The 14,488-nt window shown below is 39.9% G+C and overlaps 1 protein-coding gene across 4 annotated transcripts in view; it reads left to right on the top strand.

Moving 5' to 3' along the window:
- The window catches only part of FBXL20 (F-box and leucine rich repeat protein 20), a 113,702-nt gene that overhangs the window by 77,110 nt on the left and 22,104 nt on the right, over positions 1 to 14,488 (top strand). For 2 of the 4 annotated variants that reach the window (XM_053569441.1, XM_053569442.1), the window contains exons 7-8: positions 10,156 to 10,251; positions 13,978 to 14,104. In XM_053569441.1, the coding sequence (XP_053425416.1) occupies positions 10,156 to 10,251; positions 13,978 to 14,104 (223 nt within the window). The remainder of the gene's footprint in view (positions 1 to 10,155; positions 10,252 to 13,977; positions 14,105 to 14,488) is intronic. The other 2 variants (XM_053569443.1, XM_053569444.1) reach the window with 1 other exon arrangement.

Here is a 14,488-nt window from a genome sequence, read left to right as displayed (position 1 = left end):
TTACTTAAATTTAGAAAAGTAGAAGAGACTTAAAGCCCAGAGTATACATTGTTTATTTTATTCCCTTTATGTAATAAAAATTTTTAATTTAATAAAAGAAATGTTTAAAATATAAGTGCTATGGTTATTAATTAATTTTATAATTAGTATTATTATGGATTGACAAACTTGAGAGGCCAGTATATTAATCCTTCCCCCACAGTTACTTTATACCACTAGCACTACATATACATTAGATAAATTACCTTTCAATTCCTTGTTTTCTTTGAATGCTTTTAAAGATTAAAAATTTGATAATTGGTAGAATAGAATAGAAAAGCAACATATAGGCCAGGCGTAGTGGCTCAGAGGCTCATGCTCATAATCTTAGCATTTAGGGAGGCTGAGGCAGGAGGATCTCTCAAGGCCAGGAGTTAAAATTTAGCAAGCTATGATGACATTACTCTAGCAAAGGTGACAAATGAGACCCTGTGCTGGCCACATTCACTAAGACTGGCTGGTTTGAACCCAGCCCGTGCCTGCTAAACAACAATGACAACTACAACAAAAAAATAGCTGGGCATTGTGCTAGGTGCCTGTAGTCCCAGATGAGTGGAAGGCTGAGGCAAGAGAATCACTTAAAGCCCAAGAGTTTAAGGTTGCTGTGAGCTGTGACGCCATAGCACTCTACCGAGGGCAGCATAGTGAAACTCTGTCTCAAAATAAATAAATAAATAAATAAAACAGCTCATAAAACAGGTATACCAAAATGGAAGCCAGCTGCTATGGCTCACACCTATAATCTGAGCATTTTGGGAGACCAAGGCAGAAGGATTGCTTTGAGGCCAAGAGTTAAAGACCAACCTAGGCAATATAGTGAGCTCCCTTCTCTACAGAAAATAAAAAAATTAGCTAGGTGTAGTGGTATACACCAGTAGTCCTACCTCCTGAGGTAGGAGGATTGCTTGACCCCAGAAGTTGAGTTACAATGAGCGATTGCACTACTGCATTCTAGCCCAGGCGACAGAGCAAGATTCTGTCTTTAAAAAATAAAATAAAGGGGTGGTGCCAGTGGCTCAGTGAGTAGGGCACCGGCCCCATATGCCGAGGGTGGCGGGTTCAAACCCAGCCCCGGCCAAACTGCAACAAAAAAATAGCCAGGCGTTGTGGTGGGCACCTGTAGTCTCAGCTGCTTGGGAGGCTGAGGCAAGAGAATCGCATAAGCCCAAGAGTTAGAGGTTGCTGTGAGCCGTGTGATGTCCTGGCACTCTACCCGAGGGCAGTACAGTGAGACTCTGTCTCTACAAAAAAAAAAAAAAAAGAATAAAGGCAAATATAGGAACAGAAAGTTAAACACCACATCATGTTTCACTGGTACTGGAAGCTAAAAAATAAAAATAAATAAAACATAGGGGTAACACCTGTGGCTCAAAGGAATAGGGCGCCGGCCCCATATGCCGGAGGTGGTGGATTCAAACCCAGCCCCTGCCAAAAACTGCAATAAATAAATTAATTAAATTAAGTTAACTGAAACATTGTTGCATCCAAAAATAAAAAATATTTTGCTATACTCTTAAAATCTGTACAAGTCATCATATACACTGAAAATTCTAAAGTGTGGCAGGGCCCGTTACTCAGTGGGTAGGGCACCAGCCACATACACTGAGGCTGGCGGGCTCGAACCTGGCCTGAGCCAGCTAAACAACAATGACAACTGCAACAAAAAATAGCCGGGCATTGTGGTGGGCGCCTGTAGTCCCAGCTGCTTGGGAGGCTGAGGCGAGAGAATGGCTTAAACCTAAGAGTTTGAGGTTGAGAGCTACAAGCTGTGATTCCAAGGCAGTCTATCCAGGACAGCTTGAGACTCTGTCTCAATAAAAAAAGAAAAAAAGAAAAGAAAATTATAAAATGGCTGGTGACTAACAAAAATTAAAGATGACAAATAAGTGGAAGAATATCTCACATTTGTAGATTTAAAAACTCAATATTGTTAAGATACCTTTTCTTCCTAAATTGTTCTTCAAATTCAGTGTAGTCCCAATAAAAAATTCCAGGAGAATTTTTATTGAAGTTTAATGGCCAGTTCTAAAACTCACGTGAAAAAGCATAGAACCTAGAATAACCAAATCAGTTTTGGTAAAGAATGCAGTTGGAAAAATAAAAAATTTAAAGCCAAAATGTATTTGGGAGACTCATACTGCCTGCTTTCAAGTTATAGCAACAGTCATCAGGACAGTGAAGTAACATAAGCTTAGATCTACATCAGTCATTGACTAGGGAAAGTGTCTAGAAAGGAGCTTGGATACATTTGGATTTTCACAAAAATGCCAAGGTAATTCAGTGAAAAAAAGTTCATCCTTTGAGGACATGGTTTGAGAAAAATTCAAATTGGTGTGAAAAAAAATTAATCTCAATCCTTACCTCACAATATTCAAAAATTAACATAAAGTCGATCATAAACCTACACATAAAAGCTAAAACTAGGTGGCACCTGTGCTCAGTGGGTAGGGCTCTGGCCCCATATACCAAGGGTGGCGGGTTCAAACCCGGCCCCAGCCAAACTGCAACAAAAAATAGCCGGGCATTGTGGCAGGTGACCTGTGGTCCCAGCTACTCGGGAGGCTGAGGCAAGAGAATCACCTACGCCCAAGAGCTGGAGGTTGCTGTAAGCTGTGACGCTACAGCACTCTCCCAAGGGCGACAAAGTGAGATTCTATCTCTAAAAAAAAAAAAGCTAAAACTGTAAAACTTATAGAAGTAAACTTGAGAAAATCTTCTCAAATTTGGGATAGGCAGAGATTTCTTTAGACAAAAAAGAAGCACTGGCTCTGTTAAAAATTTATAAATAGGCAGTGGCACCTGTAGCTAAAGCGGCTAAGGCGCTGGCCATATACACCAGAGTTGGTGGGTTCGAATCTGTCCTGGGCTTATCAGACAATGACAACTACAACCAAAAAGTAGCCAGGCATTGTGGCGGGTGCCTTTTGTCCCAGCTACTTAGGAGGCTGAGGCAAGAGAATCGCTTAGGCCCAGGAGTTGGAGGTTGCTGTAAGCTGTGAGGTCACGGCACTCTACCCAGGGTGATAGCTTGAGGCTCTGTCTCAAAAAAAAAAAAAAATTGATAAATAGGGCTTGGCACCTATAGCACAGTGGTTACCGTGCTGGCCACATGTATCAAGGTGGCGGGTTCGAACCCACTAGCCCTGGCCAGCTAAACAACAAAAAAATAACAACTGCAACAACAACAACAAAATACCAGGCATTGTGGCTGGCAGCTATACACCTATAGTCCCAGCTACTTGAGAGGCTGAGGCAAGAGAATTGCTTACGCCCAAGACTTTGAGGTTACTGTGAGCTGTGACATCACAGCTCTCTACCAAGGGCGACATAGTGAGACTCTTTCTAAAAAAAAAAAAAAATGAAAAATTGATAAATAGGACTTAGTCAAATTTTAAATTTCTATTCATTGATAGAAACTCTTAAAGAAATTAAATGGCAAACTACAGGCAGAGAAAAGAATCACAACATTTACGTTTGCTTTATTCATTGTAGCTTAGAACTGGAAATAACCAAATGACCAATAACAAATAAATAGGTAAACAAGTCATATTATATTCATACAATGTAATAGTATGGGCTTCTGGGGAGTAAGGTGGGAACCAAACTTGCAGTAACATCATTGAATCTCAAAAAACATGCTCAGCGAAAGAGTCCAGTTACAAAAGAGCATGTACTATATAAATCTAGTATTACAAATTGTGTAACAGGGAAGCTTTTATGACAGGCCTATGCCTGTAATCCTACCACTCTTGAGGTGTGGTGGGTGGATTCCTTAAGCTCAGGAGTTGGATACCACCCAAGCAAACTTGAGACCCATCTCTACTAAAAATAGGAAAACAAACAAACAAGAAAACCAGCCAGGCATTATGGCATGGTCTGTAGTCACAGCTACTAGGGAGGCTGAGGAAAGAGGATTCCTCAAGCTCAAGAGTTTGATGTTGCTGTGAGGTATAATGCCACAGCAGTCTACCAAGGGCAACAGAATGAGACTCTGTCTCAAAAAAGAAAAGAGAACAATTACTAGCAGCCTGTGAGAAGGAAATATGGAATTGACTGCAGAGACAGGTTCCATGGAGGAATTTTGAAGGGTATAGAGATGTATATTTTGTTTGGGGTGATGTTTATGCAGCTGTATACATTTGTAAAATTTCATAATTTTACAGTTAAAATGAGTACATTTTATTGTTTGCAAAATATAAAGTGACAGTAAAGGCCAGTGGTTCTGGTAGCCTTAAATTGTGGACCAATGCAGGATTTAACAGGACCTTTCTGGAGGTGAGATAGCACAAGGAACTTTATGAACTGCAGATTTTTGATTACAGGCTGTGCCCATGAGCAGCAGAGATTAAAATGGGCCCAAACTAACAGCATATGCCTGGAACTTAACATGTATGCACAGAGAGACAAAAGTAAAGAGCCTGAACTCTAAATGTTCTCCCCAGCCCACATACAAATTCATCAGAATAAAGGCCTTCCTTACTTAGGCTGAACATAATTTAGACTATGAAGACTTCCCTTAGGATTGACTCCTAGGAAGCCAAGGTTAAAAATAAAAATAAGCAAAAATGCTTAGCAGAACCATCAGTGGTCACACATTGTAGGAAAGACAGATTTCTTTCTAAGCAATTACCAAACAAACAACAACAAAACAATAAAACTCCCTCAGGGGAAAAATAGAATCCAGAGTTGCTACAGTATGCTACCTAAAATGCCCAGTTTTTAACAGAAACATGATCAGACATGCAAAGAAACTAGAAAGTGTAACCTGCAGTAAGGAAAAAAGCAACCAATAAAAACTTTTCCTGAGAAAGGCAAGTGTGGATTGTAGATTTAGCAGACAAAGATTTCAAAGCAGCGATCATAAATTTATTCAAGGAACTAAAGAAAATCAGTTTTTTTTTTTTTTTTTTTTTTTTTTTTTTTTTTTTTTTTTTTTTTTGGCCGGGGCTGGGCTTGAACCCGCCACCTCCGGCATAAGAAAATCAGTTTTTACAAATTAAAGGAAGTATGATGACATTGACTTATTAAATGGAGAATATCAATAAAGAGAAATTATTAAAAATGAGCCAACTGGAAATTCTGGGGTTGGAAATAAAACAATTAGAATATGTAGTAGCAGTCTCAGTAACAGATTAAAGGTAGAAAAACAGAAATTTATAGATTGTAGAAATTGTTCAGTCTGAAGAGCACAGAGATAAAGAAAAACGGACAGAGCCTCAAAAACCTATGCAACAGCATCAAGAATGCTAACTTGCCTGTAATGGAAACCCCAGAGAAGGGAAAAAGAGAGACAGAAAAAAAAATTGAGAAAGTAGTGGCTGAAGACTCCTCAAATTTGATGAAAACATTACGGATCTAAAAGCTCAACATGGGTGGCGCCTGTGGCTCAGTCGGTAAGGCGCCGGCCCCATATACCGAGGGTGGCGGGTTCAAACCCGGCCCCGGCCAAACTGCAACCAAAAAATAGCCGGGCGTTGTGGCGGGTGCCTGTAGTCCCAGCTACTTGGGAGGCTGAGGCAAGAGAATCGCTTAAGCCCAGGAGTTGGAGGTTGCTGTGAGCTGTGTGAGGCCACGGCACTCTACCGAGGGCCATAAAGTGAGACTCTGTCTCTACAAAAATAAATAAATAAATAAAAGTTCAACATACCCCTAACAGAATAGACACAAAGAAAAAAAAAAAAAGAATAGACACAAAGAGACCCATCTTCTATCTAGCAAAAACTGTCCTTAAAAAATGAAGCCCATACAATCTATGGCTACAAAAGCAGTTTGTAGACAAATAAGCAAGGCTGTGTTCCAATAAAATTTATTTCTGGATAGTGAGCAATTTTCATGTGTAATAAAACAGTACCTTTAAAAGTTTTAACCATTTTATAGCCTGGCATTGTGCCGGGCACCTGTAGTCTCAGCTACTTGGAAGGCTGAGGCAAGCGAATTGCCTAAGCCCAGGAGTTGGAGGTTGCTGTGAGCTGTGATGCCATGGCACTCTACCGAAGGTGACAAAGTGAGACTCTGTCTCTAAAAAAAAAAAAGTTTTAACCATTTTAAAGTGTAAAACTGATTTAGTTAGCCATATAAAAGCAAGCAGTGGGCAAGATTTGGCCCTTCAGCCGGTTTATCCTCTAGAATAACATACTAAAAAACCACATGATCATGTTAGTGTGATAGGCAACCTCTAAAAGGACCCCCCAAATAATCCCCATCTCCTGGTATTCACACCCTTACATAATCCTTTCCCCTTTAGAGTTAGGTACCTAGTGATTCATTTCTAACAATAGAATTTCAAGAGATTGGATGTCACTTTCAAGATTAGGTTACAAAAGACTGATGTCCTACTCTGCTTTCTCTTGAGACTCTGGCTTTCAGGGAAGCAAGCTGCCAAAAAGCAAGTAGTTCAGAGGCCAACAAGTCAAGTAGCTGATATGTCTGGCCAATAGCCAGCAAGGACCTAAACCTACCAATAGCCAGGAGTGAGCTTGGAATTGGATCTTCTGAGATCTGCTAACAACCATCTAAGTGATCTCGGAAAAGGATCTGAAGTCAGCTAAGCTTTGAAATGATTGTGATCATGGCCAGTGCCTTGATTATAGTCTTGTGAGAGGCCCTAAGTCAGTGGCAACCTGTGAAGCTGTATTACTGACCGACAAAAATTGTGGGATAATAAATATTTGTTGTTTTAAGCTGGTCAGTTTGGGGATAATTTGTTGTATAACAATAGATAACTACTATAAGACAGAAAAAGCACAAAATCCAACACTCATTCTTGATGAAAACAAATTGACTTTCCTCAACTTGACTAAAGGCATCTGTGAAAACCTACTGCTAACATAATAATTTAACCAGTTAGAGCCTGAATGTTTTCCGCTAAAGGTCAGGAACCTGGAAAGGATGTTCACTTTCTCCACTTCTATTCAACATTGATATTGGAGAGTCTAGCCAGTGTGATGAGATTTTAAAAAACAAAATATAGAAAAGAATAAAGTAAAACTGCCTTTACTTATAGGTAACATAATTCTCTAAGTCTACATGTAGAAAATTCAAGGAAACCACCAAAAAAATTGCTAGAATTGTGTGGTGCCATGGCTGAGTGAATGGGGTGCCAGCCCCATATACAGAGGATGGCGGGTTCAAATTTGGCCCCAGCCAAACTGCAACAAAAAATAGCCAGGTGTTTGGCAGGTGCCTGTAGTCCCAGCTACTCAGGAGGCTTAGGCAAGAGAATTGCCTAAGCCTAAAGAGCTGGAGGTTGCTGTGAGCTGTGACGCCACAGCACTCTACCGAGGGTGGCAAAGTAAAACTCTGCCTCTAAAAAAAAATTACTAGAATTCATAAGCAAATTTAATAAGCTCACTCGGGTACAAGATCAGTATACAAAAAGAAATTGTATTTCTGTATATTAGCAACAAACAATCCAAAAATGAACTTAGGGAAATGGTTTCATTTACAATAACCTCAAAAAGAAGAAAATACTTACTGATAAATTTAATAAAAGAAGCAGAAGATCTTTACATTGAAAATCACAAAACATTACAGAGAGAAAAGATATAAAATGGAGAGGTAATCCATGTTCATGCTTTAGAATATTTGATATTGTCAGGATGGCAGTTCTCTATAAATTAATTTATAGGTTCTATGAAATTCCTATTAAAATTTCAGCAGAGCCTGGGCACAGATCACACCTGTAATCCTACACTCTGAGAGGCCGACGTTGGTGGATTGCTGATATCATGAATTCAAGACCAGCCTTCATCTACACTAAAAATAGAAAAAAAACTAGCCTGTGGCATATAGTCCCAGGTACTTGGGAGGCTGGGGCAAGAGGATCACCAAGAATTTGAGGTTGCTATGAGCTATGATGATGCCATGGCACTTTACCCAGAGTGACACTCTGTCTGCGCCCCCACCTCCCCAAAAATAATCAGCAAGCTTTTTTTTTTTTTTTTTAATTTAAGAAACTGACAGGCTGATCCTAAAATTTACATGGAAATATAGTGGCCAGAGCAATTTTGAGAAATGAAGAACCATATCGGAGGAATCATGTTGTCTGATTCAAATCTTGTTATAAAGCAGCAGTAATCAAGACAGTGTAATGTAAAAGACAGACATATAAATCCTAGTAACAGAAATGTATCATGGACCTAAATCTAAGAGGTAACACTCGAAAACTCTTAGAAGAAAACATAATGAAAAAAACTTTGTGATCTTGGGGTAATCAAAGAGCAGGTACCACTAAGAACATAGCTATAAAAGTGATAAATTGGACGTTGTTAAAATCTAAAGCTTCTATTCTTCTGGAAACACCATTAAGAAATGAAATAATAAGACGGCATGAACTGGGAGAAAAATACTTGCAAATCATACATTCAATAACAAAGTTTCTGTTGCTTCTTGGCCTATTTTGGCTATAGATCAAGCGTAGTAACAAGAATTTTTATCAAGAAAATAGGCCAGGCTCTGTACCTGTAACTCAGCAGCTACAGTGCCAACCACATACACCAGAGCTAGCAGATTTGAATCCAGCCCAGGCCTGCCAAACAACAGTGAGAACTAGAACCAAAAAATAGCCAGGTGTTGTGGTGGGCATTTGTAGTCCCAGCTACTTGGGAGGCCGAGGCAAGAGAATTGCTTAAGCTCAAGAGTTTGAGATTGCTGTGACCTGTGATGCCACAGCACTCTACTGAGGGCGACAGCTTGAGACTGTGTCTCAAAAAAAAGGAAATAGGCCAGGCATGGTGGTTCACACCTGTAAACCCAGCACTTTGGGAGGCCAAAATGAGAGGATCACTGGAGGCAATCAATTTGGCAAAAGCATTTAAAGAGATAACTGTGGAAAATTTAACATAGGCTGGGTACAAGGTGATATTAAGGAATTAAAATACTTATTCGAAATACATATTGAAATATAGGTAAAATAATATGTCTGGAATTTGCTTTAAAATACTGAAACCAAAAAAGGGAAGGAACAGTATATAAAATGAAAATAACAATATTGATAAAATTGAAGTTTAATAATGGTACATGTGGGTTCTGTTGTTATTTCCTCTTGTGTATAAAGTTTATTTTAATTTATATTAATTACTATTACTTTTTTTTAGTAGAGATAGTCTTGCTATGTTGGTTGCCCAGACTGGTCTTGAACTTCTGGGCTTAAGCAACCCTCCCTTTTTGGCCTCCCAGAGTGCTGGGATTACAGGCCTGAGCCACGGTGGCTGGCCCCATGTATTTATAGTTTTCCATGATAAGTTAAAAAAAATTAAGTTGAGAACTCAACCACTGTGGAAAAAAACTTTTAAGAAATCATAAGGGAAAGTAGTTAGCAGCAGAACATAACTACCTTGTTTCAACCCAATATCAGTCCATACTTTGTATACCTTGAAAAATCCAGTTCTTTCATTGCTGCCATGCAAAAGGTTGTCTTGCGTAGAGATAGAGCAGAGCAGAGGCAACCTTATATTCCTCATGTTTAAACACAGGATAGTTAAGTACTGATTAGCTTTCTGGTGTTCTTGGACTTGCAAAATACCCATAGATTTCTTAGATCCCACATAAATAGTGTGCTGTTAATAGCCATTAACATTTCCAAATATGAATCAATGCCATCTTCCCCTCATGCAAATTTTTTTTTTTTTTGAGCCAGAATCTTACTTTGCCACTCTCAGTAGAGTGCCAGGACATCATAGGTCACAGCAAGCTCCACCTCTAGTGCACAAGCAATTCTTTTGCCTCAGCTTCCTGAGTAGCTAGGACTACAGGCGCCCACCACAATGCCCGGCTATTTTTAGAGGCAGGGTCTTGCTCTTACTCAGGCTGCTGTCAAACCTGTGAGCTCAGGGCAATCCATCCACCTCAGCCTCCCAGAGGGCTAGGATTACAGTTGTGAGCCACCGCACCTGGCCTTCATGCAAATTCTCTTACACAGCATAGTCTTTCTCCTTTGTGAATTCTGTCTGCTTCTTCTCAATGTGAAAGGTCCCAGGATTTGTAACTGCTTTTTTTAGGGGTATAAAAATTCTACAATTCTTGAAGATACACACGTTTAATTATTACGGAGTATGCTATACCAAGGATGTGTTCTTATTTGTTTATTCATTATTTTCTCCTTTTTCCATTTTTCAGTACATGTACTAGCCTTAGCAAGTTCTGTTCCAAACTCAGGCACCTTGACTTGGCTTCCTGTACATCAATAACGAACATGTCTCTAAAAGCTCTGAGGTAAATTTCTTACAATAAGCATGTCTAGTAATCAGAAAAAATATATACCCTTTAAAATAACTGATACATAACATAAAATTGAAATTGAAGGCAACTGTGTTTTGTGGATAATATACTATAGTTCAGAATAGATGTTTTGCCACTTACCCAGATTATAATTATAGGGCATATTAAAGTGAAATGACTAGAGGTAACTAGGATCTCTAGATATAGTATAGTTTATACATGAATGATTAGATTTTTGTGAAGGATTATTTTCAGAAAAAGAAAAGAAAACGGTACCTGCTCTTATCACTTAGTGGTTAAAACAGGATTCTGGAGCCACTTTATTAAAAAGGAGTAGTAAGTAAACACAACCATTCTGAGCTTTTGTAGTCTCATATTATTGTTATTAGAATTAAACAAGATAATTTTTTTTTTTTTTTTTGGTTTTTGGCCGGGGCTGGGTTTGAACCCGCCACCTCCGGCATATGGGACCGGCGCCCTACTCCTTGAGCCACAGGCGCCACCCTAAACAAGATAATTTTAAGCTAGGGCCTGGTGCGGTGGCTCAATGCCTGTAATCCTAGCACTCTGAGAGGCCTAGGTAGGTGGATTGCTTGAGCTCAGGATTTCGAGACAAGCCTGAACATGCACGAAACCCCATCTCTGAAAAATAGCTGAGCACTGTGACAGGCGCCTGAAGTCCAGCTACTTGGGAGGCTGAGGCAAGATAATCACTTAAGCCCAAGAGTGTGAGGTTGCTGTGAGCTATGACGCTATGGCACTCAGTCCCAGGGCAACTGAGTGAGACTCTGTCTCAAAAAAAAAAGATAATTTTAGGCTAAACCATATAAAATTGTGCAAATATTTGACAGTTTTTGTGTTGTAAAAATGACTGCTTAATGTGGTTCAGCCTAATAGGTATAAAGTGCGGGCGGCGCCTGTGGTTCAGTGGTTAGTGCTGGCCCCATGTACCAAGGGTGGTGGATTAGAACCTGGCCCCGGCCAAACTGCAACAAAAAATAACCGGGCGTTGTGGTGGGCGCCTGTAGTCCCAGGTACTAGGGAGGCTGAGGCAAGAGAATCACCTAAGCCCAGGTGGAGGTTGCTGTGAGCTGTGACGCTACAGCACTCTGTTGGGGGCAGTAGAGCAAGATTCTGTCTCTTTAAAAAAAAAAAAAGGTTCTAGCATATAGTAATGTATTAATTGTTTTAATTAATTATTTTGATATGTGTTTTTTTAAAGCACATTACAGGGCAGCGCCTGTTGCTCAGTGGGTAGGGCACCAGCCACATACACCAAGGCAGGCAGGTTCAAACCTGGCCCAGGCCTGATAAATAGCAGTGACAATAGGGCGGCGCCTGTGGCTCAGTGAGTAGGGCGCCGGCCCCATATGCCGAGGGTGGCGGGTTCAAACCCAGCCCCGGCCAAACTGCAACAAAAAAATAGCCGGGCGTTGTGGCGGGCGCTTGTGGTCCCAGCTACTCGGGAGGCTGAGGCAGGAGAATTGCGTGAGCCCAGGAGTTGGAGGTTGCTGTGAGCCGTGTGACGCCACGGCACTCTACCCGAGGGCGGTACAGTGAGACTCTGTCTCTACAAAAAAAAAAAAAAAAAAAAAATAGCAGTGACAACTGCAACAAAAAAATAGCTGTGTGTTGAGGTGTTGTCCCAGCTACTTGGGAGGCTGAGACAAGAGAATCACGTAAAGCCCCAGAGTTTGAGGTTGCTGTGAGCTGTGAATTCACAGCACTCTACCAAGGGTGACAAAGTGAGACTCTGTCTCAAAAAATAAATAAATAAATAAAAATAAAGCACATTACAGATGATGTCTCTTAAAAGAAAAGTGAGGGCGGCCCCTGTGGCTCAAGGAGTAGGGCGCTGGCCCCATATGCTGGAGGTTGTGGGTTCAAACCTAGCTCCGGCCAAAAACTGCAAAAAAAAAAAGAAAAGTGAAATGCTCATTTTCTTTGGAAACTTCTTTTAATCAGCTTTTTATAAATGATTATGATCTAACGTATTGGTTGCATTTATGCATAGTAAGAATTAAGTTATTAAAAGAAGAAATATAGGCTCGGCTCCCTTAGCACAGTGGTTACAGCACCAGCCACAATACACTGAGGCTGGCGGTTGAAACCCAGCCCGGACCTGCTAAACAACTCTTGACAACTGCAACAACAACAAAAATAGCTGGGCACTGTGGCAGGCCCCTATAGTCCCAACTACTAGGGAGGCTGAGGCAAAGGAATCGCTTAAGCCCAAGAGTTCGAGGTTGCTATGAGCTGTGACGCCACGGCACTTTACCGAGGGCGACATAATAGGACTTTCTCTCAAAAAACAAAAAAAAAGAAAAAGAAAAGAAGAAATAGCTTTAGGTAAGTAGAGTGTAAATAATATAAAAAGTACAGTTCCTTTTAGACTTTCCCTGTGAGTATTGAATGTATGTATCTTAAACTTTTCCCACATAGGATAATAAATTTTGTAATGTAACAACTTCTATCATTTGTAAAATACTTTCACATAAGTGATCTCATTTATTTGAAGGCTGTGTGTGTAAGGACAGGCATTATTGCCTCTGAGCCCTTAAGTTGCTCAGAGTCAAAGGGGATGAGAAACACTACTAAACATATCATACTACCGTGTGATAAGTGCTATGATAGAAATGAGTACATCTGTTTGGGGAGAACATAGAAAAGGCTATGACTAATCTTGGCCGACAAGAAGTTCAGATAGGTTTCCTAAAAATGACTTATCTAAAGTCAGACTATTAATGTTAAAGAATGAACTTGAACTTAGATCTCCTGACTTTATCTTCTGGGTCTTTTCTGCAGGTACAAATGTTAAAAATAATTTAGTCAGTGTTTTCTGAAGAATATTATAGAAAGCTTGGGGTTTTTCCATAGTCCAAATGTAAAAATAAAATGATAAAAACAGAAGGGATCAAAGATAAAGCTAGTATTTTGAAGGCAGTGATTGAACACAAGATTTCATAAATTCAGCCTACAGAAACAGTATGCTAGACATGTTTCAGATGAGGAAATACACAGAGCTTTGTAAAGTCTGAAATGTTTAAAAGTCCTGTTATCACTTTGATACTATAGACTGAATGTCTCTAATCTGAATTACTCCAAAATCCCAAACTTTTTGAACACCAGTATGATGCTCAAAGGAATTGCTAATTGGGGCAGATTTGTGATGCTCACCTGTATGGGTATAATACAAATATTCCAAAATATCACATCTAAAACACTTCTGGTCCCGAGCATTTCAGATAAGGAATACTCAAAGTGTAATAACACTGCATGATAGAGAATCTCGGTTTGAATCTGAACTCCATTTTTTATTCTGTACACTAGAACAAGTCACTCAATTTCTATATCCTGTCCAGAGACCTCTGAAATACATAATAAGTGCAAAAAGTTTATAAAAATACAGTACTCTGAAAAGTATAAATATCTATATATCTGAAAGACTGTATTGTGCTTTGTGCTCATTAATTTGTTGATTAAGCTGGATTTGAGATGACCCTGTTAATGGTATAGTTCCACATGAACATCAGACATTGATGTGTGTATATGTGCTTTGAAGTGCCTATATTCTAAATATATATTAAGTTAATATGTATGTTCTTATGGGAAGGAAAGGAACTGTATCCATTCCTTTATTAATTAGCCAATAAAACAAGACTTTGGTGCCTTTGGAATTGGATTTAGTGATATATTTGTTTCATTTTGTTTTATCCTAAGTGAGGGATGTCCACTGTTGGAGCAATTGAACATTTCCTGGTGTGACCAAGTAACCAAGGATGGCATTCAAGCACTAGTGAAGGGATGTGGGGGTCTCAAGGCCTTATTCTTAAAAGGCTGCACTCAGGTAATACTCCACGTAGTGCTTCTGAAATTCTGAGGAACTATGAACTCTTTATAGGCAGCCTTAATGTGTTTGTCTTGAGGGGAATATTAGTTACGTTTATTACTGACCAGAGATACATGCTGGGGGCGGCGCCTGTGGCTCAGTGGGTAGGGTGCCAGCCCCATATAACGAGGGTGGCTGGTTCGAACCCGGCCCAAGCCAAACTGCAACAACAATAAAAAAAAAAAATAGCCGGATGTTGTGGTGGGTGCCTATAGTCTCAGCTACTCAGGAGGCTGAGGCAAGAGAATCACCTAAGCCCAAGAGCTGGAGGTTGCTGTGAGCTGTGACGCTACAGCACTCTACTGAGGGCGACAAAATGAGATTCTGTCGCAAAAGAAAAAA

This window comes from Nycticebus coucang, chromosome 18 (assembly GCF_027406575.1).
Source record: "Nycticebus coucang isolate mNycCou1 chromosome 18, mNycCou1.pri, whole genome shotgun sequence".
Taxonomy (NCBI): domain Eukaryota; kingdom Metazoa; phylum Chordata; class Mammalia; order Primates; family Lorisidae; genus Nycticebus; species Nycticebus coucang.
The sequence above is the reverse complement of the archived record's forward strand: the minus strand, read 5'-3'. Positions and strand labels throughout refer to the sequence as shown.